The sequence below is a fragment of the Vigna angularis genome, chromosome 10 (assembly GCF_016808095.1).
Source record: "Vigna angularis cultivar LongXiaoDou No.4 chromosome 10, ASM1680809v1, whole genome shotgun sequence".
NCBI classification, from domain to species: domain Eukaryota; kingdom Viridiplantae; phylum Streptophyta; class Magnoliopsida; order Fabales; family Fabaceae; genus Vigna; species Vigna angularis.
In genome coordinates this window covers 7,275,664-7,299,498 of record NC_068979.1, presented here as the reverse complement: position 1 = coordinate 7,299,498, position 23,835 = coordinate 7,275,664, and the positions used below count along the sequence as shown (strand labels likewise).

Genomic DNA, 23,835 nt, shown 5'->3' with positions numbered 1-23,835 from the left:
AATAATATATTAAAAATAATATTTAATCTGTTAAAATTGATTATTATAATTAATAAATTATTTATGAAAAATAATTGACTTATAAGATAATAAACTAACATTTGGAATGAAATTACTACAAAATATAAAATAATGTTAGGTTGTGGTGTGGTTCACTTAATTTTTCCTTATGGTTGGGTCATTAGGGGAAAGATTAAGACAAAAGAAAAATAAAGTTGGTAGGAATTTGGTATTACTTGAAAGTCTAAAGAGATAGAGAAAAAAAAGGCGAGGCTGGATTTTCTCTTTGTATGGTATCCAAGGCGAGGCTTTTGTGTGTTATGGTTATAGTAATCATTTAATTTATTATTGGTTTGATTATGCTTTTAAAGAAAATGTCGAACACTGTGAAGTTGTGACAGTGGTAAATTGGCTGTTCTGAAGACAATGGATAATGGGTTGGCTCACAGTTGGTTCACATGAAATGACCAATTAAAAGCACAAAGAAATAAGGAAAAGGAAAAAGGAAAAAGGAAAAAGGGTTTCGTGTTCACATGAAATCTGGGCCATAAATATCGCATTCATCCACTCACCCATCAAACCAACCCATATATTGCTTAAACTGTTACTAATTATATTACTAATTCTATGTTAAGATCTATACAACAGACAACACAGGATGAGAAATAACTGTTTCACGTATTGTAGCACGTTGTTCATACAAACGAAGGAGCACCGCTTTTTATGCGCGAAACTAACTTCAGCGTTTACTCGTTAAAATAACACTACTAATCAGTCAACTAAGAAGATTTATTTACTTGAGTGATTTAATTTTAAATTTTAAATAAATTCTAAATGTCTAATATTTTGTGCATTTAATTATAGAGTTGTTGCCGTGGTGATATTTATTTGGATCACATTCTTTGTGTTATGGTTGTTTGGCACAGAGAATAGACATACCGATGGGTACATTATTATTACATAATTATTGTTACGTTGGAGCATTGGTTGGTCGCACAGAGCCACGCCCAGAGCGGTGTTCTCGACACCTGTGGCTACGAATGAGTGTGCGAAAAAAAAGCATGTTTTGTGTTACGTGTTTTTCCTTTTATAAATTGGTCTACTAAGCACTCAACAGTGGGCGGAGTGAGTTTATTAACTTCACCACTCTCTTCTCTTTCTCTATCTCCTTGGATACCAAAACCATAGCACTCAAACCAACACCCCGACTCTACCTTTTTCTTTCTTCTCTCTCTTAGCATTCCCCATTCTCTTCTTTCTCAGTGGTGGGGAAAGCATGGAAACCACCTCAGTTTCCAAAATACACTTTGCATTGTTTTGTTTGGCGTTCTGGTTGGCTGTTCAGCTGGACTGGGTTCACTGTAGTGTTACCTACGACAGAAAGGCCATTCTCATCAATGGCCAAAGGCGACTCCTTTTTTCTGGCTCTATACATTACCCAAGAAGTACCCCAGATGTAATTTTCTTCTTCCATTTCCTGCTATTTTGTTTTCTTGTTTGGCCATAGAAACTTTACCTTGTTTACTGTTGTTTTTTTCCTGTGTAGACGTGGGAAGATCTGATTTACAAGGCCAAAGAAGGAGGTCTGGACGTCATTGAAACCTACGTCTTTTGGAATGTTCACGAGCCTTCTCCTGGCAATGTATTTCACTGACACTCTTTCAGTTCCTTAATTTTTTTTTCCTGTTGAAATTGAGGTTTATTATCTCTGTTCTCTCTTCACGCAATTCGTTGCAGTTCGACTTTGAAGGAAGGTACGATCTCGTGAGGTTCGTGAAGACAATACAGAAAGCGGGGCTATATGCTCATCTTCGCATTGGACCTTATGTCTGTGCAGAATGGAATTTCGGGTACCTTCAAAAATCTCACACCCTTGTCTGTTGTTTGTTTCTAACTCGAGGTTTCGGTCTCGTGGGGTCTTGTTCGATTCTTCAATGATTTCTCTTGTAATGTGCAGAGGGTTTCCTGTTTGGCTCAAGTATGTTCCGGGCATCAGTTTTAGAACAGACAATGAACCTTTCAAGGTCTCTCTCTCTCTAGCGCGTGCGCCTGCACATACACACACACACACCAAAACCAATTTTCATTTCATGAACTGACTAAAGGAAAGTTGGAATTTCTTTCTACTGAAATGGTTTTTTTGATGACCCGTGAACGGTGTTGCAGAGGGCAATGCAAGGGTTCATTGAGAAGATTGTGGGAATGATGAAGAGTGAGAAACTCTATGAATCTCAGGGTGGCCCTATCATACTTTCTCAGGTGTTGTGTAGCCTCCATTTCTTAGTTGCTTTTTGTGTATTTATCTTCAACCACTAGTGACTGTAGACTTTTCAGTTTAGATCTGACTAAGTGGCCATAGTAACCGTGATATATGCACAATATGCTGTTTCAGATTGAGAATGAGTATGGGGCACAGAGTAAATTACTTGGACCTGCTGGCCAACGTTACGTAAACTGGGCTGCAAAAATGGCTATTGAAACGGGAACGGGGGTCCCCTGGGTGATGTGCAAGGAAGATGATGCACCAGATCCCGTGGTGAGCATTCTCATTCTTCCTTCCTCTAGAAAGTTATGTACTGTAGCATGCTGTGCTTATATGCACCATCAACATATCTTTGTATTTTGATTTGTTATTATTATTATTCTTGTTGTTGTTATCATTATTATTATATAAAAATGGAGCATAACGAATTGTAGCCCCAACCTTTCTTTTTCAAGAACCTTGCATGTTTAGGAGTGTGGTTCATAAATCTGTTTGTTTCCTTTTAATGGCAGATAAACACATGCAATGGCTTTTACTGTGATTATTTTACTCCTAATAAGCCCTATAAGCCTTCAATGTGGACTGAGGCTTGGAGTGGCTGGTAATAATTTTTATTGTTATCCTCTAAGTTTGGAATTAAAGAAACGAGCTTGTATAATTTTCTCTCTCAAATATGTAGGTTTTCTGAATTTGGAGGTTCAATTCATGAAAGACCTGTTCAGGATTTGGCATTTGCAGTTGCCCGGTTCATACAGAAAGGAGGATCTTTTGTTAACTACTACATGGTTGGTTTCTTATCCACTAACTCAATTGAGAAATTGACAATGAAGATGATGACAACAGCATTTACTCTAGTAATTTTCTTTTGCACATGTAGTATCATGGGGGAACCAATTTTGGCCGTACAGCTGGAGGCCCTTTCATCACTACAAGTTATGATTATGATGCTCCACTGGATGAATATGGTGAGAACTGAAAATTTTGTAATTTATGTAACTGCTGGCTATTGCTGTCTTTTTATTTAGTTTATTCATTTACATCTATATCAACAATTTTCCGTCCGAAAACTTGTTCATTGGTCTGAAGTATCGCAATGTAAATGCTTTCGTTAGTTGTCCCAACATTAACCCCAGACCATATTGCTGATTGTTTAACTGACTACATTTGTTAAACAAAAATGATAGGTTTGATTAGGCAACCCAAGTATGGTCATCTGAAAGAGCTTCATAAGGCTATCAAGATGTGTGAGCGGGCTTTAGTTTCAACTGACCCAGCTGTTACTTCATTGGGGAACTTTCAACAGGTTTAACATACTCCCTCCCTCCCTCCCTCTCTCTCTCTCTCTCTCTCTCTCTCTCTCCACTGTGCCGCAACTTTCTTTACTGATCCTAGTTAGTATTTTCTTTTTTCCAGGCTTATGTATACTCTGCAAAATCTGGAGACTGTGCTGCATTCCTCTCAAACTATGATACAAAATCTTCTGTTAGAGTTATGTTCAACAATATGCACTATAACTTACCTCCGTGGTCCATCAGCATCCTTCCTGATTGCAGAAATGCTGTTTTCAATACAGCAAAAGTATGTAACAAAAGTCTGAGATTTGAAATCGTATTCCTTTGGTACTCTGCGATCACCATGCTTCCTAGCACACAATTTATTCACCTTCAATATCGTCATCGATGGTATTCAACAATTTAAAATTGTCTAAAGCCACTAAATTCATCTTCTCTTCCGTTAGGTTGGAGTGCAAACATCTCAGATGCAAATGCTGCCAACAAATACTCATATGTTCTCATGGGAGAGATTTGAGGAGGACGTTTCTTCTCTTGATGACAGCTCTGCAATTGCAATCACTACTTCTGGTCTCCTCGAACAGATAAATGTGACACGGGATACAAGTGATTATCTTTGGTATATAACTAGGTAAGCTTGATTTTCTAAATTTGATTAGGCTTGCTTCTTAAGTAAGCTAATCTCGTGTTGTTTTAATTCCACCCACCACACATTGACTTTTTGATCAGTATGTAGTCATCATGCTTAACAATTCTCTATGTTCATTTTTCAAAGGGCAGATTACTTGCATTAACCATGAAAATAAATGGTTAATTTTATAGATGCTTAATATGGAATTGACATCATGAGATGACTTTGACATTTACTGGAATCTCTCGTAGGATCCTGCTACTAGACGTTTGGAAACCATTTTCTCCTTACTAATTATTTCATATCTATTTTTCTAGTGTTGATATAGATTCATCGGAATCTTTTTTCCGAGAAGGCAAACTACTCTCTCTCATTGTTCAATCCACGGGGCATGCCGTGCATGTTTTTATCAATGGTCAACTTTCAGGTGTGTAGTCTGCTTTCTTCTTTACTAGATCTCGCTCCCATGTTATTAGTCGAAGGAAACAAGATAAATATGATTGAAAACAGGTTCTGCCTTTGGAACACGAGAGGATAGGAGATTCAGATATACTGGCGCAGTAAACCTCCGAGCTGGAACAAACAGAATAGCTCTGCTCAGTGTTGCTGTTGGACTTCCTGTAAGTTTTTTTCCACCTTTACTTTCCGAAGAAAAATCCTACTACATCCAAGTATCGATCGATGCAATCCATTGTCAAAAGTCAATTTTTTGGAAAAACCATTTAAGGTTCTTCTTATATGGTTTCTTCTTGAGTTTTCTTATGAAAGATCTTTTAACCTTTTTTTAATTGAGCGAGTTATCATCAGGTCCACTAATTCTCCTTTTTATTATCTCAACTGTGCTTATAAAGGCTTTATTCTTGTCTATTAATAATTACTATCATTATTTTCGGATGTGTTGTCATAGAATGTAGGAGGACATTTTGAGACTTGGAGCACAGGAATACTTGGTCCTGTTGTACTCCGGGGACTTGACCAAGGAAAGTTGGATTTATCTTGGAAAAAGTGGACTTATCAGGTTGCTTAGTCTTACTTTAGTTTCTTGAGTAGTCTTGGTTACAAAGGAATTTTTTATCGAGACATGCTAACTTTTTAAACAGGTTGGGCTGAAAGGAGAGGCCATGAATCTTGCATCTCCAAATGGTATCACTTCTGTAGAGTGGATGCAGTCAGCATTAGTTTCAGACAGAAATCAACCACTGACATGGCACAAGGTAAAAATAAACAGAAATGTGCTTAAGGCTCATGGAAACCAATTACAGGCCATAGAAAATGATAAAATTTATTGGTATATTTGCAGACTTATTTTGATGCTCCAGATGGAGATGAGCCGTTGGCATTGGACATGGAGGGTATGGGTAAAGGTCAAATATGGATTAATGGACAGAGCATTGGAAGATACTGGACTGCTCCAGCTGCTGGTAATTGCAACGGTTGCAGCTATGCAGGCACCTTCAGACCTCCAAAGTGCCAGGTTGGTTGTGGCCAACCAACCCAGCGGTGGTAAGTATTATTTTTTGTCGACATTGTAGGTAATGCGTGGCACAGTCAGGCTCAGAGTCCCTTATATTTGGCACTAAATATTTCAGGTACCACGTACCTCGATCTTGGTTGAAGCCAAAACATAATCTGCTAGTTGTTTTTGAAGAACTTGGGGGAGATCCTTCGAAGATTTCAATTGTACAGAGATCAGTGAGCAGTGTCTGCGCTGATGTGTCTGAGTACCATCCAAATGTTAGGAATTGGCACATTGAGAGCTATGGGAAATCGGAAGAGTTCCATCCCCCCAAAGTTCACTTGCATTGCAGTCCTGGCCAAGCCATCTCTTCCATTAAATTTGCAAGCTTTGGAACTCCTTTGGGGACCTGTGGAAATTATGAGCAAGGAGTCTGTCATTCTCCCTCTTCTTATTCCATCTTGGAGAAGGTACTCTTCAACTCCATTTCTTAATCCAACTCATCAACTTTGCAATAAGATTTTCTAAAGACGATACCATAACTAATGTTCTTTGTTATTTATCTCAGAAATGTATAGGGAAGCCCAGATGCACGGTCACTGTATCAAACAGTAATTTTGGGCATGACCCTTGTCCAAATGTGTTGAAGAGGTTATCAGTTGAAGCTGTTTGCGCTCCAACCAAGTGGAGGGGATGAATGATTAAAAGCACCATTTTAAGTGCAGTATGCAGTGACTAACAAGAAAAAGTCAAGAACAATAATAGTATAGGTAATGTAAGTGCCATAGTTGTTTTAGGGAGACTTACTTACTACATTCTGATATGTTGGTGCCGAAGGCACGAGGTATATGATTTTTATTGAGTGATGTGTCAACGGGATTGTGTAAATTAGTGATTATCGAATAGGAGAGAGTTTTAAACCAAGAGTTCAAAATTTGGACCCTTGTGTGTGAATTTGGAGTGGTAGTTTCCTGCCTTCAAAGTTTTAACTACAGGCACGGAAAAGGTAGGAACTTTGGTTGGTGTGATGTTTTTTTCTTTTTTGGTTTTAGTTTATGGGGTAAATTAAACTCCAAATCAGGTTTAAGTTAGGAGCGGATCCTACTGTAACCATTCTCTGCACTTTACCTTCTATTTTTCTTTCTTTTTGCTTTTATGTTGCAGAATCTACCAATGGCTTTAACGTTTAAGTGTCTTTTTAAATTTTAACTGATTTTTCTACCGTTTTTTAAATTTAATTATATTTTTAGGTAAAAAGTTATTTATGAAATAAATAAAAATTAATTACAATAAAATTATAAAAGTTATTTATATTTAATTTTATAACTATAATAACAACAATAGTAATAATTTTATTATTTTTTATTATCATAAAAAAAAAGCGATTCATTGGTTCTAAATAATGCAAATTTAGTGTTATATTCAACGACGAAGATAAGAAGTATTATCAAACAACTTCAAAAAAGAGATGGAAAATAAAACATTTAAGAATCTCAGAAAATTGAGTTCAACTTAAATTTTTTTATATTAAATTGATTTACTGAATTATATTAGGAGTTTTTAATGAACTTAATAATCTTTTGTACTGTAGTTGGATAAAATAAAAGACAGTTTACTAAGACTATAAATGTAAAAATATGTAAGTTGCTAGTCTAGGTTTAAATGGCGCCTAGAATCTAGTGACACTGAGCAGAAGGTGCTTGGCAAAAAATACCAAGAACTTGTACCTTTAAAATAATTTACATTTAATTTAATCACTAGACCAGAACATTTTGTTATGAAATCAATAAAAATATATTTAATAATAAACCATATTTTAGATAAGATATTGCTTATTCAAACAAAACAACATATTTCACATCTTTTAAAAACACGAATTATATATATAATTAATAATAATAACAATAATCTATAAATTTTAAATATTCATTATTTTAAATAAAAAATAAAATTTAATACAAAATGAGATCAATTGCATATTAATACTACTGCATTTGAGAAAAATTCTAATTTAAGTAATGATAACAATTAGACTAGCAATACACTTATTTAATACATGATATTATAATAAAAATAATACTTTGATAATCCTAAAAGAATATTCACTTGACAACTCTCTAATAATACAATAATAATGTCTATTAGAATTTCAAATTAAAAATAAAATAAATATGATTAAGATAATATTATTTTGAATTGTAATATGAATATGAATGTTTTTCGGTCTTTAGTATCACCACTCATATTATAATTGTTTGTAGAAAAATATGATGATGTAAATATTATGATGTAAATAAAGATTAAAAGATGTCATATTTTTCTACCAACATAGAAACCAAACTTTTGACACATGAACAACATTGTATTAGGATTAGAAGGAGGATTATGGAAAACCAAAATGAGGCTAAAGCATTGTTTACCTCTTGTACAAAGTAGAGCAAACCAAGAGTAAGTTTTTTCTGATTCATATCCAAACTGATCATGCCAACAAATGGAAAATGACCATAAACTTTAATTTCTTATACTAAACAAGTTTATATAAAGAAAAATGATAACTTGACACGCATAATTTTTTTACACTCATTTTGATATTACTCATATTTACTTTTTACTTTTTTAAAAAAACAATAAAAATTCACTCTTTTAAAACCATTTTACTCTTTTTAAATGTCAAATGAATGTTAATGTGTGTCATACTACTCTTACTTAACTTAATTATCTCCTAAACTATGTCATGGATCTTCTACATTCATATTTTTAACAAAGTTGACTTCTTAACTATTTGCTAAAAGATGACTAAATGAAATTATAAAATTATGCAAAATAGTAAAAGTAATATTACTAAAATGGTAAATCTCTCTTAAGTAATATGATCTTTTGGTCTCTCGAAAGAGGGGTTGTGTTCAAAATTGTCATACCTTTTTTAAAAAGTAACAAATGATCCCAACTTGTGAAAAAACGGGTCAAGTTAATCCTTTTTGTTAACGGCGTCAAAAATAAAACGGTGCAGCTACCCCTGGACAAAACTTAATGTGTCCAGTTTATCTTACTGTGTGGCAGTTGCGTGGTAGTGAGGTTAAAATTGTGACAAAAAAATAGATTACGTGACAATGTTTTGACAGATGTTAAAAAAAGAGGGGTTGGGGTTTGGGTTCGTCCTACTTGGTGTCTAAGGTGAGGAAAGTGTTTGTGACGAGATAGGAATGACTTCTTCCCAAGGATGTTCTTTGTGTTCCAATAGATGGGGCAAATGATCTTTGCGTTCGTCCCATGCTGATGCTTCTGTTTTACTTGCCTCTACAAAATTATCAAGCATTTTACTGAGATCGAGAACTGCAGATTTTAAATCTTTTACAGAAATCCCAGTTTTCAAGCCACTAAGAACACGCCAAATTACTGGAGTGTCCTTCTTGGTGGAGAGAAGCAGCACCCTAAGCAACTTTGCACTGTACTCCACCAAAAACGTATTTCATTCTCCTTGTAAGAAAAAGTAAAAATTCTAGGAGCATTTTGTGGATACATGCCAAGCTCTTTACACAACGAGATTTCCTTATCACAATTAATGCTTCCAACCTGTCACACAAAATAGAGATATAAGCCATTTTGTGGACCACAACCTGAAACTTATCATTAGACATCCCAATCCGAACCCTGTAAATTAGAGCTGTCAAAACGGGTAATCCGGCCTGACCCGACCCACCAAGGGTTGGTCACTTAGTGAGCCAACCCAACCCGACTCATTTATTAGCGGACTGAAAAAATTCAAACACGACCCGACCCACCATGGGTTGGTGGGTTAAACGGGTTAGCTCATTGACTCACGTAATTAACCTTTTTTTCACCCTCTTCTTTTGAAATTCTTATAACATGTTACTTTGATCAATCAAATTAAAACAGTAATAATTGAACCAATTGATATAAAAGAAAATGAAACAAAAGAAATATATATATATATATATATATATATATATATATATATATATATATATATATATATATATATATATATATATTCTAAGCTATCAAGCATAAAATTTTGCCAATTTAGTTTAATGAGACATACACAACCGTTTTGATATATTCCTGAATTATCCAATCTATAATATTATCCAATCTATAATCTTAGGGTTTTATTTGCAAAGCGGAACTTTTGGAAAGACAGCAACACGAAAGGCTCTATTGCTAAGTAAAGGTTGTGCGTTTTGAATAATTAATTTAATTAATTTGATTTCAATAAAAAAATAGGATTTGAATAATTAATTTAATTAATTTGATTTAATTAAAAAAAAATAGGTGGGTTGGTGAGCCAACCCGACCCAGCACGGGTTCAACTCGTGTGAGCCGGATTCTTAGTGAGCCGGGTCAAAATTGGCTCGCATTAAAATTTTTGCATTTTTTTCCAACCCAACCCGGCTCAAAATCGTGGTGAGTCGGGTTGGCTCACGGGTTTGAACTCATTTTGACGACACTACTGTAAATGCAAACGGAGACCACTTGAAATTTCACCTTCAATGAGATAAACACTAACCCCAATTTGAACACAGTTTTCACCATAATGTTTAATCCCAAATCACGATTTCATTCTAACCCTAACCCCTCTTTTTTTAACCTCTCTCACATTACATTGTCACATACTCAATTTTTTTCTCCCATTTTTAATTTTACACGTCAATAAACCTAACACTGTCATACAATCACATAAAATTGACATGTCATTAAGTTTTGTCCAGAAGGACAGTTGCACCGTTTAATTTTTGACGCCATAAGTAAAAAGGATTAAATTGATCTGTTTTTGCACAAATTCGGATTGTTTGTTACTTTTAAAAATGGTAAAACCATTTTGAACATAATTTCTCTTTTGAGAGACCAAAAGAATTATTAAACCTTAATTTATCTATGTCGGATTACTCATTTCTTTTATATAAATAATGCATAATGGAATATGAAACCCCACGACACATGTTTTTGGTTGAATTAAAATTTCTCCACATTCATCAACATGTAAAATAAGAAGAACTGATGTAATTATGATTCATGATATAATATAACAAAGCACACCCACTATTATTTAAGACTTAAGCAAAGCACCAGTTTGTATCCAGAAAGAGATGACATAGTAAAAAGCTACTTAGTGCAATAGCAAAAATACCAGATAAGTCTAATACAAGATTCTAAAACATAAATACCAATGGATAAAATGTCTTTAAAGCTGAAAGTAAACTGCTGAGATAAGCAAGATTAAGCATTAGCTGCAGACACATGTTTGTCTATTGTCTGCTGCAATTCTTCCTTCTTTGCTCCCACCACTTTGCCCAGAAGAGTTCCCTCTTTCACAAACACAAAAGTCGGCATTGCCTCAACAGCAAAATCTTCAGCAACAGTCTGCAACCAACAAATTATTTATCATTATTCTCTAAACCAATATTTTAATCTCTTCTTTTTATCTGCTGCTATTTGGGTAGGAAAATTATAAACATAACTACGTGATTATTTATTTTACCTTTAATTCGTCTACATCCACCTTCAGAAATACGACATTTACGTACTTCTTAGCCAGCTCAGCCAGGAATGGAGAAATGAAACGGCATGGTCCACACCAAGAAGCAGTAAAATCCACCACAATCTGAAACAATTACCAATGAAATATGACTACAATATATCACATATTCTTATAAGATAAAACTTACATGTTTTGGACTCTTTATACTACTTTCAAAAGAAAACATTTTTATTTTTCAAAGCGACAATTTTCAGTTTCAATTAGAGAATGTATGAAACATTTTATAGGTTCTGTCATCAGTTATATGATGATGTTAGCTACAAATGTAAGTGATCATAACTGCTTGTAGTGTACTGCAGACTGAAATTTGCAATGCATGATTAGGTTAAAATTTATGGGTATAGGTGAACCACACAAGTAGATTATCCAAGAAGACTCAGCTGAAAACAAAATAATTATTTTAACAAATTTCAATATCCAAATAAAGAGTGAAAGTTTTCGAAGTAAAAATAATTTTATATGCCCAATTTCATCAATCAAAAACATATATTTCATTTAACTAATTTTAAAAAAGGGAGTATATCTCTCATCACGTTTCCTCTTTTTCTGATTTTCTTCTCCACCCATCTCACTTCCTTATGGTTGTAAGAAAATCATAACTCTTACATAAGTGGAATTACCCCACAAATATTGTATTTCACAGATCTTGCAAAAATATTGTATTTCACAGATCTTCCTGATTTCAAAGCTTAATATTATCAAGCCATCGATAACAAACTAATCATCGTGTTTGATTAGTGTTTACGATGATTAACATATATATGGCACACGATTCAATTTGATTACCACGAGACTTTTTGGTAAATCTGATATAGACAGCACTCAAGATCAATTCAAAATCAATTTTAAAAATCAAACTCAGGTGTTGTTTACAAAAAGTGCAATGAGTATAGCGTGCAAACACAGTAAAGAGAAATCATTATATATGATCCTCCACACACACACGATCTAATAAAAGTGTAATTTCACTTATAGTCAATGAAAAACCCTATATTAACAAGTTCGTTTATATATAATGGATAATGAAAAATAAAATCAGTAGAGTCCTTCACAGTTTCTTTCCTCCTCATCGGATTCAGTGAAACACATTCTCCGGAAAGCAATACAAATCATCCCCACAAAAAAAAGAAAAAAACAATACTTTTTTCTTTTCAGAATCATCTTTGAATCAAGTTTCAGAACCAGTGAAAGATGAATCAAAATATAACAAGAAACGGCAAAGTTAAGCACAGATCGAATCCAACGATGCACGCTTCGGACAATTTATTAATAAAACGATACATGATATATGAGACGTAACATGATGTGAAAATGACAACAAAAACGAAAAAAAATTAAGAATCACAGCATAAATTGAGATCGATCGATCCATGCAGATATTAAAATTAAAATTAAAATTAAAATGAATAAAGATTAATGAGTTGATTGATGCGTACGAGTTTCTTGGAATCATTGCCCTTTTGGAGTTGTTCCGTCCATGCCTCAATGGTGTGGCAGCCGATGACTTGTCCCTCTTCCGATGCGCCGGCCATTCTCTCAATCTTTATTTTCTCAGAAAGAAACCTTTGACAGTACAAAATTTCAATATTGAAGATCGATCATAGCCATAGCAGCTGCTGTGTTACAACTTTAAATAAGCAACGCATATGGGTACCCACTCTCGCCAAAATGGGCTCTCCTTTCTCATTATTTACCACTTTGCCACCGACTATCATTTCTGCTGATGCATACGAAATAAAAATTAAATTGCCCAATTAATTGTATTCATCCTTCAGTCAGTTCTCAAGTAAAACAAAAAGTAAAATAAATAAATAAACAAAATCACCCTTCACTGTGTTCATTTCGAATTAAAAACACAGCTTCTCAAATTAATTCATTTTTTCGTGAAATATTTTCTGAATAAACAATTAATTGAGTCGTGCTCGCTCCATTAATCTTCCATGTAATTTGCTTATTTTTTATTTTGTTGTAATTGTTTAAGATTTATTAACTTAGTTACTGTACAAGCTGCTCGTTGTGTATTATAAAAAAAGTATAATATATATAACTACAATTCGTCAAAAAAATCTTAAAGAGTGAGTGTTTCTAAATATTTGTTAATCTACATTGACTTATTTTTTTGTTAATATGTTTTTAAGTATTAAATTTTATTTTTTAAATAATAATAGTAATAATTTGTTAATATACTTTTTATTCAAAAAATGGGTATAACGTAGAATATATATATATATATATATATATATATATATATATATATATATATATATATATATATATATATATATATATATATATATATATATATATATATATATATATATATATATATATATGAGAAGTTTTTAGCCTAATAATTTACTTTTTGTGGACGTGAATTTTATATTCATCTGAGTGAATGGCAGAATTAAAGCATTTTATTTCCTCTCTATCATTTTGGCATTTTGTATGATTTAAGAAATAAAAGTAGGCGTTTTTACCCTAAATAGGCATGTCTTATTAACATAAGATCCAAATTTTAACATAAAATTTTGATCCTTTTGTGGATTTATTGCTTAAAATGAAAAGAAAAAGTGCATAGTTTCTACCATAAGTAGTCATATATTAATTTTGTAAACACATAACGTTAGATCCTATAAATTTTAATAATTAAAAAATATATAAATGTGATTAAATATTTTAAATAAAAAATAAAATGTTTTGTTAGTTAAAATTAAAGGATTTATTTTATTTTAAAATATTTTCTAATAATGAATAGTTATTCAATTAAAAAAATTATTAGATATTAGTTAGTATTATTGAATATTGTGATACTTATACAAATTAAAATTTGATCCTAATATTTGGATTTAAAAAGAATTCAAACTAGTTTTGTTACAAAAATGGATTTGGATCCAAAATCTGATGAATTATTTGGATCTAGATTGAGTCTTTAAAAATCCAATCCATGTTCATCACTAGGAAGAAGAAAGAAGTAAGGAGTAAGAGATAGGTGAAATTTACATTTATTTTGTTTTTCTTTTATTGTTTTCTTATGCATTTGTACATAGTGAATTGACAGTGATGAAGAATAATGTCTAATTATATTAAAGGTGAACTTCAGGACTTTTGAGAAAAGTATACTTATGTATTTCATTGGGACTCTCAAGGGGAATAATGGAAAGTGACACTAGTATACTTTGTCGGAGTCAGTAATGGAAAGTGACATCTATATGAATAAACTGTTTGAGAGTTACAACTCAGTTTCTTGATATTGAGATTACTAGTGATTGTAATATTGGGTGAGACAATAGACTTTGTGTGTATTTGTATACTATGTGGTTTGAATTTGTGATTTTTTAGTGAAAAATACATTTAAACTTATAATATGATAAAAATTATTATTATTTGTTTACATTATCTTACCTCTTCTATTTGATAGTTTTCACTATGTGATATTTTTATATAGTATAGATGTTAAAAAATATACATAATTCTTGAGAAAGAGGTTAGTCAATGTACGACTATAAAGAAAAAATTAACATAGAAATACATTTGAAATAATATTTCATTCTTATATTTTTTATTTTTTATAAAGTTTGTTTATGAAATAATATTTTTTATTTAAGATTTCAAATAAAAGAGAAATAATGTTTTATTTTGATTATGTAATTTTTGTTAATTATATATTGTAGGAAGTGCAAAATTTAGGTATCACACAAGATACAATTTTAATGCATTTAATAAAAAATGAAGTCATTAAAAATTTGTTTAAAAATTATCCTATAAAATAGTAAAAAAATAATTAATAAACATATAACATTGTGATATTGACATAATTTTTAATCTTAGTTTGCTAAATAAATAAGTATATCAAATTAATTAGTTAATATGGACAATAGAAAGCTACAATTCGGGAGAGTAGAAATCTATGTGGGAAGGAACCCTTTGAAAGTAATTAATTCAGACTTTAGAAAATAAACGGAATGCATTTTTCAATCTTGAAGTTATGTATATTTTTCTTTATATGTTTTTTGATTGAATATTTCAATTTCCAAGGAAAAATCATATTATTTTTATCCCAATTATCAATGTGGATTTGATTTGACGTTTTTTGTTATGCTTTTCTGTCTAAGAAGGAAGACATATAGTCGTGCAGAGAACAATAAAATGGAAAACACAGCTGAACCTTTTGTAGGAAAGAAGACTGGATCTATTATAGAACATTATCAATTGAATGATTTTTTTCACGAATACAATGTAATCTTAAATAAAAAGTTAAGCAAATAAGCAAAATTTATTTATTTTTCCAATCGAGAAGAGACACGAAAGATTAGCATTTTTAACCTAAAATCCTAAAATTTTAAAGTAATGAATTTTTAAATCATTCTATTTGTATACTAGTTATATCTCTCATTTTATTTAACGTGAAACTTTCAATTCATTTTAAACTATTAACAATTTCTTTTAAGTGTGATTTTTTTTCACATTATGATACTTTTCTCTCAAACGAATATATAGTAGTGATCAACTTTTTTATATTGTTCTATAACAGAACATACTTTCCTAAAAGATTTTCGATATAAGAAATTCTTAAACTTTAGAGTTATTCATTTAATTTATACTATATTTATTTTTACCAAAATAAATTATCGATTCTGATATTACTGTAAGATTAAAAAAAAAGACAGAGAGAGATTAGGTACCAATGAATTGTGAATATGCCACTACACTTCCATTTTAATAATTTATATTTAAAATCACACCATCTTAAGAAAAAAGCTAGTTGAAATGACTACAGTATTTCAATCTTCAAATATATAATAAAATAATTCAAATTAATAAATAAACTAGATGCATTGGTAAATCAAACACGTGTTTTATAGTTACGTATCAATGCTATTAAGCCTATTATAATTGAAGGCCAAGTTTAGTTGATGCCCCATAACCAACATCTCTCTATTAAAGTTACCGTATTTTTGTTCTAAGAAATGGCCATGCATAAGGCACAACTTGTACAAATAATGGAGGTGTTTACAAAGAGAATAATTTGGTACTTTTTATTTTCGGCCATCCTTTTCTGGATTCTTCACGATTTGATTTTGACGCACACATATTTCTCGTACCAGAACAATTATTTTTTTTCAAGAGTTGGGTCATGCACCATTGTACACAAAGATGCGCCTCCCATTTTTTATTATTAAAAGGATTTATTTTAAAATAACTACAAGATAGCAATGTTTAATTTCGCACAACAGAGACTATGTTCTCGCTACTGACATTGTGATTTAACAAAACAAGTGCAAATAAAAGCTATAAGAAAAAGCTCCGTAGGTGCTGCAATCAAGGGTGCACATGCCACTACTCTTGTATTCCTGCGAAATGTTGAAGTGTTGTCTTTTTTATGTGGCAGACTTGTGCTCACTGCTTTTTCATGTTCGTGAAAGTCACAATAGCTTGATTACTAAAAAAATATCCAAGTCCAATTCAAAACTCAATGAATAGGATGGCAGCACCCTTCGTATTTCCAAACGTAAAACGCAGTTTGTGAATGACCAACGCCAATCAAAGTCCATTTATACCAACCTCAATCTATTACAGAGACGTAGGACAGAATGTCTTAGCATCAATAAGATGTGGGGCAGGATGCTGCAATTCAATTAGTTAACAAAATCATACCAATAGAAGAACAAGTCCTACTAAAGTAACAAGCCTTTGACAATAAAATTAATCTGAACACAGTATATGATTAATTAGCCATGTTTCACCAAAAATAGCACGTATTACACTTGTATACGAAGTAGAGCCAGAGAACCGGATACTACAACTGAATCAGGTTCTTGAAACAATAAGTACCAAGCAGGAACCAACCAATAAGAATGGAAGTGAAAAAGAACCAAAACTTCAAGAAAGTGAAGCCCCCGAATGCGACTCCAAGAAAAAATACAACCACAAATGGTATGATAGATCGAAGCATAGATGCTTTGCTGACCCAACGACCATTGAATAAAATGAAAATTGCAAGGTTCACCACATTCCATCCACCAGACAAGAAATCCAACCTGTTTAAATTATTGACAACAAACGAGTGGCAGTTGCAGGTAAAGAGATTGTAAGATCGATGCTGGAATTCTTGAGTGCTTTTCCTCAGTGCATCATCCCAAGTCCTTAAATCAACTATATTTTCTCCCTGCGTGTAGTCTTCCTCACCATTGTACGCAGACTGGCCCAAAGGTATGCAACACTGCCAACAATTTTTTTAAACAACACTTGAGAAGCAATACATGAACAGAAAACCAACGAGCTAAAATCAAGTTCCTGCAAAATATAACTTTGTACAGCTTCCATTTAGTATATATCACAGCGTGATGAAAAAATAAAACCCCAAAAGGAAGTTAGCCTCAAAATTGTTAGAAAAAAAAAAACAAGAGTCTCATAATATGGTCCTACTTTCCGTTTCTTGATTTGTACCAGCTTTAGTTTAGGACAATTTGTTTATTAAGGGGAAGTAGACCATTTTTATGTTCTCTTGACACAAAGAAAGACTTAAACAATAGAATATACCTTTTCTTTGGGAATCTGAAAATAGCGAGTGGCGGCTCCAAATGCAAAATGGTCTACACACACAAAATTAGGCCCTGCAAAATCCAATATTACTCCATCCTCTCTGCAGATGCCAATGTGCCCGATGCAAGGAATGAACCACGATATCACAGGAAGTGGTGACCACACAATAGAGCATGGAAATCGAGCCCTTTTGGGATCAATTTGCATAGTTTGCGAATAACTTCTTTCCATCATCTCCTCCTGTTGTTCAGTATCCAACTCTTCTCCCATTGTAAAAGTCGGTAAAACTATATTACTGACTTGACAATACACAACAATCCATTAAAAAACCGAAAGTCATGACATCAAACAAGTTTATAACCAAAGGCGTATACTACATAAATACATATATATGTTTGTCTGTGTATTATTTGAATCTAAAGCCAAAAAAATCATTAAGAAGCAGGTGTAGTGTCTAATATTTCCAAATTCAGGATTCACGTGAAGCAACGATGGAACTCAAATGTTGTATGTCTCACGTCCTCAATTTCTGGTTTCAAGAACAACCACGATGCAGTGCACTAAGCCTAGTTTGACTGCTACATCGTTTCCTAGACAGATTTGGGTTTCGAAATTCAAGATTTAGGTACGGTTTCGCGAAATGAATTGATGGGAGAATGATTCCTAAACTGACATAAACAATATGTGCGATTCATGATGAAATTACAAAGCAGAAGAAACCCTAGGCTAGCATACTCATGAATTATAGTCTAGACATAACATATAAGAGAAATAAGAGAAAGGGATCCGATCCAATCACCTTGTATAGCAGACAGAAGAATCTGTACCCTGCCCGCACACTGTGCAACAGAGCCTAGTAAACGCAGTGTGTATAAACTAATTATCTTCTTAACTCTGTACTTTTTCAGCTTATTGGGATTATTGTTGTTGTGCATCTCACGTCCTTGTTAGAGTGTGAAGCAAATATTATTCAAACTCTTTTTTCTACCGTCGCATCTTAATTTTAAATTTTAATTACGTTTTTTTAATGACCAAATTGTGTGAATATTTATATCCGGCCAAACTGAGAAGTCTAAGTGGTAAACGAATCGATAAAAATATGAAATTAATTAGGGATATGGAGACAAAATTGGAAATTAATTATGGAGAAGAACTTTAGTTGTTAATATTTTCTTATTTTATTATTGAAAAGAGTTGAATTGATAATATTTCATTTTCTTTCTTCCAAACTTACTAGACTTATTTTATATCTTTTAAATATGGGTTAAATATGTTTTTAGTCCCTAAACTATTGGTCGTTTCTGGTTTTTGTCCCTCTTTCAAAGTAAAGTACGATTTGGTCCTCAATCTTTAAAAAACGTTCGTTTTAGTCGAAAAAACGAACGTTTTGAGGACTAAAACGAGGACTAAAAACAAAATTTTGAGGACTAAAACGAACGTTTTTTAAAGATTGAGGACCAAATCGTACCTTACTTTAAAAGAGGGACGAAAACCAAAAACGGCCAATAGTTTAGGGACTAAAAACATATTTAACCCTTTAAATATTAGTGGAAAGAGTTAAATCTATTACATATTTTTTCTTTTCCTTCTACTTTACCACTTTTGGGATAATGTTCAAATTAATGTTAATGAAACTACTCGATATTTTTTTTTAAATCTCTAAAAAAAAGGTTTTTGATTTGAGTCCCAATCTCTAAATTACACTAGTCTCATTATTTTTTCTTTTTCGTGGTTGCGAACCTAAAAATTTCTTTAATTCCTTTCAAAAGAATATTACAATAGGCTCATGTATTTCATCAACCTCTTAATTATTTGAAAAATACCATCTATATATCTATAATTATTATATATAAAGAAAATACACCCTTTGGTATCCTTCTTTGTTTTTTCAATTTACCCTCTTAATAATTACTCTTTAAATTTAAATAATTATTTACAATAAAAAAATATTTTTTAGTTTTATCATTTTAGTAACTACTTTTTTAAATTCATATAATTACTCATTATAAATAAAAATATTATTTACTCTCACTATTTTTCAAATTTAAATAATTACTCATAATAAAAAAAATATTTACACAATATTACTTATAATATTTTTTGTTTTAATAACTAAAATTTATTTTATCAATAACTATATATTTATAAGTGTTTTTGTCGAATCGAGATATACTCATAGATGCATTAATCTTTTATCTAGATCAATGTGTATTAGGTAATTCCAGTATCCACTATTTTCTTTAGTAAGATTGTAATAGATGATATCACATGAATAATGATTATTTATAATACCTGAATTAATTTGTACCATAACAGTAACATATGTGTTTTTTGATTTTGTTATGCAGCATATGTACACTAACCTTCATCGAAATAGTTAAGTGTGTCATCGATCATCTAAACTAATATGTACTAAATTTGCATATGTACACTAACCTTCAAAACCAAAATAATTGATAGTCTTATCGAAGTGTCTTTAATATTCTCAAATCTATGTAGTAAACATACAAATACAATAACTATATGCACTTTTTATTTTTTTAATTGTATCCTTTCTAATTACTATTTTTATAATTTAAATGATTTATAGATATTTAAAAATTACCTACACAACACAGTAACGTTTTCTATAAAGATAATTGCTGTAAACGTAAAACAGGTTTATTGCGCGCAATTGAGCAAAGTCACAGAATAAAATATAAGTGTATTTCATTTGTTTTTTTCAGAATGAAATGGAATGTCACCTAAATGTTTAGGAATTCAAATTCCCCTAACTATGATTATCATCAATAGCACATGTTGTCAAAAGTAGTAACAAAACAACTAATAACCCTCTATAATGGAAGAAATATTGCCACACGTGGTCATACCACAAGTGACATTTACATTTTTATAATCATATTAATTTCTTCTCCCATTACTTCTAAGAGCTTTGTGCAGTAATCAACGGTTGGTTAAGAGAAAAAGCGTCACTTCTTTCTTCCCAGTGATTCTTGGAATCAAGGGGGCCTATGACCTCTCTGAGAGTCTTGGTTTCTTGACTTCTTCCCCATACAACAAGATACAAACCGAATATGATTAAGAATGCTCCAATAATCCTGCACTTCAAAACAGAAAATAATAAAATTTATGTACTATACACCATTGTTGTTATTATAATTTCATAATTTACATCAGAATCTTATGATCCAACACCTTGTAGTTATATACCAAGATGAATCTCAAATGATTTTGCATCTTAAATGAATCTATGAAATTGGTATCACCCATACAATATACTCGTTCATCAATTCTCATGAGAAAAACAAATTTTTAAATAGAAAGAAATTTGACAGAGGCATTGTAAACCTATCTTACTTATCATTCAACACCTCTAATTAATTGTTGAGTCCATGATAGTCCAACTCAAACTTCAGAGCCTTTAGCAGATAACATATTTTGCTCCATAAAAATAAGTTTAAGAAAACAATGAAACTAAATTTACTTGGACTATCAAAACCTACCCTCCCAAGAAGAATTCTTCACCGAAAATAATAGATGCCATCACAGCTACTAGTAATGTTTGTAAAGGTAGATAAATTGAAGCAAGAACTGGCCCTCCTTTGCCAATAGTCCATATCTGTATTGCTGATGCCAGCCCTGAAGTCACCACTCCCTGATACAATTCAACCTTTTTTGTCATCTCAGATCCCATACATAAAAACAACTCACACCATAAACACCAACAACTAAATCAGGTTTCTTGATGTCAAGGTCACCAATTTTGATCCGTGATTAAGTTCAAAGCAAATTTAAATTAAGCTTGCTACAGTTGTGCCTCAGAAAAAAGAAATTTCAGTTTTCGTGTAGATAGAAACATCAAGTGAACAGACATGCTGATGAAAATGTAAATAGAACAATCAGTCTAATTTACAAACCGAGAACAAAACACTGTAGATCTCTCCACTAGAATTGAACTGCCAGGCTTTGGAATCCTTCTCAAAAAAAGCTGCAATTGTCAAAAACTGCACAACACCAAAGAAGCACGTAAATGCAGAAACTGTGAGCGGGGCTGAGTATATTTTCAGAACAAATGCTTGCATCACAATCCAACCAGACCAACATAAGGAGTGACAGAAGAGATAGATGCCACCCAAGTTCCAGTCCTTTCCTGGGGTATCCCCCATCATAGTCAAGTATTGTTCCTGATTAAATCCTAAACGCGGAGAATAAATAACAGGTCCCTTGTAAAGGGTAATGATTGTAGCTCCACCAACAGAAGCAAGGACACCAAGGACCTTAGCCACACCATCAATTCTATTGAAGTGAACGCTCTCATATCTGCACTTCCCTTGTATAAATGAACATATAAGTTATACTCATGAGCTTAATTTATATACAATGTGATGTCGCAAAACATTTTCAATAAAATTTGACCATTTTTTCATGTCATCATCCAATTTGCTAGACTTTTGACAGAGGGTTAACAACACATCTTTTATCAAAAATTACAAAATCAGGAGAAAAACTTGTCAAATAAGAAGTGAGAATCATAAAAAAATGTCCTTTTGAATACATTTTACCACAATAGATTAGAGATTGTGTTTCATTTCTTTAGAGGTTAAAGATTGTAGCTTGCCTGAGTAGTGCAGCCATCAGAAAAGTGAGGGCAGGAACTGAATTCTGCATAGCAGCGGCAAACGTAGGTGAAGTTTTCTCCAAACCCAAGAGGTAGAATCCTTCTTTCATTGTTATTCTGCCAGAAACAGAAGTGGGGTTTTAGTAGTTACGCCTAACATATATGTCTGATTGAAAAATGAATGGCTTCATAAAGGGATAGTACCCAACAAGTCCAAGTAGGAAAAAGTGTACCACACAGTAAGTGGTTATTGATGGCCTATCTTTCCTTGCAGAGAAGAAATCAGATACACAAATGAAATGAAAGGTTAGATAGCTTAACGGGGGATAGGTAAAGGGTTCCTATAAGAGCTAAACTGCATACTTCTCTGAAAAATACGCGAGTGGACCCAGAAGAACCAAGGCGGTGATGTTTCTAAAGACAGGAAATATAAGCTTGCTTACTCCTGTATCAAGTGCAATTCTCAGAAATATATGATTTCCTGCATAACAAAATTGCAAAAAGGTTAAGGCTATGTGCAGATTAGCTCGTTCGGGCAACATGTTTCTTAGTCTTTTCTGTATTGTTTGCTGATAGTGATAATTCGTATCCCACTAGAGAAGCAGAATAGGATGAAGAGTATGAAGAGTTCAATTTTTTAGGAACAGTTTGACCAGGGAAACAGGGAAGAGAGGGAAGGGATCTGTGGAAGATAGATCGATCTAACTTGTGGACAATCAAAAGAAAAAAAAAGTATATAAATCCCATTTTTTTTTAATATATAATAACATCTAGAATCAGATCACTTCCTTGCATGCCATTGTTAATCACTCTTTGCTGTGATTTGATTCTATCTAAAAATACCATCTTTAATAAAGACTAGATCTCCATTTTAGTCCATATATAAGCGTGTCTTATCTTATATACCTTTTTTTATATATATTTTGACTTATAATAAGAATGAAAAATAAATTCTCCCCCTTGGAATGAGAAGTGAGATGGATTTTTTGGCTATAAAAACATGATAAACAAAAGTTAATGACAACATTGCTAAAATGATTTTGAAACTAAATCATCGGGATAAGAATCACAAGCATTTGTGTAAGTGTTGATGAGTATTCCTTTGTTTGAGCTCGATATCCTCCATTCATTAGTCTTTGTGTAATATAATAAAGTCCTCCAATATTCAAAGTCAAAGTAATTGCTTATAATGTTTTCATGAATGATTTATAATTAAAAAATGAAACACCAATGAATTCAAATTAAGTAATTGAACACATGAAAATGTTTTTTTTTTTGTTAAGAGAATGCTTCTCCAACATAATTGTTTCTTCTTCAAAATTTTAATTACAAATAATTACTCATAAATTATTATTTTTAAATGAAATTCATTTAATATTACTCTATGGTAATTAGAAGTGATAAATTTACCGTATAATTCATAATATTTTCTAATCAATTTCAAATATAATTGTTTTAAAAGAAAAGGTTAT

At 32.2% G+C, this 23,835-nt stretch overlaps 4 protein-coding genes across 7 annotated transcripts; 1 reads left to right on the top strand and 3 right to left on the bottom strand.

Moving 5' to 3' along the window:
• Positions 1-1,004: 1,004 nt before the first annotated feature.
• LOC108335889 (beta-galactosidase 3) lies at positions 1,005-6,798 on the top strand. The gene is made up of 19 exons (XM_052869550.1): positions 1,005-1,456; positions 1,547-1,642; positions 1,738-1,850; positions 1,958-2,024; positions 2,167-2,259; positions 2,393-2,536; positions 2,776-2,864; positions 2,943-3,048; positions 3,141-3,228; positions 3,448-3,566; positions 3,677-3,841; positions 4,002-4,186; positions 4,504-4,613; positions 4,697-4,806; positions 5,094-5,204; positions 5,287-5,400; positions 5,487-5,689; positions 5,776-6,112; positions 6,211-6,798. Exons 1-19 carry the CDS (start codon positions 1,277-1,279, stop codon positions 6,337-6,339), a joined length of 2,559 nt encoding a protein of 852 aa, XP_052725510.1. The 5' UTR covers positions 1,005-1,276; the 3' UTR covers positions 6,340-6,798.
• A 3,884-nt stretch (positions 6,799-10,682) lies between these two features.
• Positions 10,683-12,813, bottom strand: LOC108334809 (thioredoxin H-type). The gene is made up of 3 exons (XM_017570744.2): positions 12,639-12,813; positions 11,143-11,265; positions 10,683-11,024 (listed from the first exon to the last, which is right to left on the bottom strand). The coding sequence occupies exons 1-3, from the start codon at positions 12,732-12,734 to the stop codon at positions 10,881-10,883; spliced, it is 363 nt and encodes a 120-aa protein (XP_017426233.2). The 5' UTR covers positions 12,735-12,813; the 3' UTR covers positions 10,683-10,880.
• Positions 12,814-16,924: 4,111 nt separating this feature from the next.
• On the bottom strand, positions 16,925-18,697 carry LOC108335149 (protein RTE1-HOMOLOG). 3 transcript variants are annotated; one of them, XM_017571092.2, is made up of 3 exons: positions 18,545-18,697; positions 17,743-18,044; positions 16,925-17,422 (listed from the first exon to the last, which is right to left on the bottom strand). In XM_017571092.2, the coding sequence occupies exons 1-3, from the start codon at positions 18,678-18,680 to the stop codon at positions 17,000-17,002; spliced, it is 861 nt and encodes a 286-aa protein (XP_017426581.1). In that variant the 5' UTR covers positions 18,681-18,697; the 3' UTR covers positions 16,925-16,999. The 3 variants fall into 3 exon arrangements, with proteins under 3 accessions (XP_017426581.1, XP_052725509.1, XP_017426582.1); XM_052869549.1 differs by having other exon boundaries at positions 17,743-18,005; positions 18,545-18,695; XM_017571093.2 differs by having other exon boundaries at positions 17,743-18,040; positions 18,545-18,683.
• A 1,737-nt stretch (positions 18,698-20,434) lies between these two features.
• Positions 20,435-23,176, bottom strand: LOC108335290 (protein WALLS ARE THIN 1). Of its 2 annotated transcripts, none has more exons than XM_017571272.2 (6): positions 22,727-23,161; positions 22,568-22,630; positions 22,364-22,480; positions 21,663-22,065; positions 21,249-21,400; positions 20,435-20,843 (listed from the first exon to the last, which is right to left on the bottom strand). In XM_017571272.2, the coding sequence occupies exons 1-6, from the start codon at positions 22,903-22,905 to the stop codon at positions 20,669-20,671; spliced, it is 1,089 nt and encodes a 362-aa protein (XP_017426761.1). In that variant the 5' UTR covers positions 22,906-23,161; the 3' UTR covers positions 20,435-20,668. The 2 variants fall into 2 exon arrangements, with proteins under 2 accessions (XP_017426761.1, XP_052725508.1); XM_052869548.1 differs by having other exon boundaries at positions 20,679-20,848; positions 22,727-23,176.
• Between the last annotated feature and the right edge of the window lie 659 nt (positions 23,177-23,835).

Bases quoted from the DNA above. Each gene is read 5' to 3' on its own strand.
- LOC108335889 (XM_052869550.1), top strand. From the start codon at position 1,277: ATGGAAACCACCTCAGTTTCCAAAATACACTTTGCATTGTTTTGTTTG. The intron at 2,025-2,166 runs GTCTCTCTCTCT...ACGGTGTTGCAG, and splicing joins CAGACAATGAACCTTTCAAG to AGGGCAATGCAAGGGTTCAT. The intron at 3,842-4,001 runs GTATGTAACAAA...CTCTTCCGTTAG, and splicing joins CTGTTTTCAATACAGCAAAA to GTTGGAGTGCAAACATCTCA.
- LOC108334809 (XM_017570744.2), bottom strand. From the start codon at position 12,734: ATGGCCGGCGCATCGGAAGAGGGACAAGTCATCGGCTGCCACACCATT. The intron at 11,266-12,638 runs GTACGCATCAAT...TAATTGTTTCAG, and splicing joins GCAATGATTCCAAGAAACTC to ATTGTGGTGGATTTTACTGC. The intron at 11,025-11,142 runs GTAAAATAAATA...TGTTGGTTGCAG, and splicing joins TGGATGTAGACGAATTAAAG to ACTGTTGCTGAAGATTTTGC.
- LOC108335149 (XM_017571092.2), bottom strand. From the start codon at position 18,680: ATGCACAACAACAATAATCCCAATAAGCTGAAAAAGTACAGAGTTAAG. The intron at 18,045-18,544 runs GTGATTGGATCG...TGTATTGTCAAG, and splicing joins TCTTCTGTCTGCTATACAAG to TCAGTAATATAGTTTTACCG. The intron at 17,423-17,742 runs GTATATTCTATT...AATTGTTGGCAG, and splicing joins TTCAGATTCCCAAAGAAAAG to TGTTGCATACCTTTGGGCCA.
- LOC108335290 (XM_017571272.2), bottom strand. From the start codon at position 22,905: ATGTTGCCCGAACGAGCTAATCTGCACATAGCCTTAACCTTTTTGCAA. The intron at 22,481-22,567 runs GTACTATCCCTT...TGTTTCTGGCAG, and splicing joins TTCCTACTTGGACTTGTTGG to AATAACAATGAAAGAAGGAT. The intron at 20,844-21,248 runs GTAGGTTTTGAT...TTTGAAGTGCAG, and splicing joins GAAGAATTCTTCTTGGGAGG to GATTATTGGAGCATTCTTAA.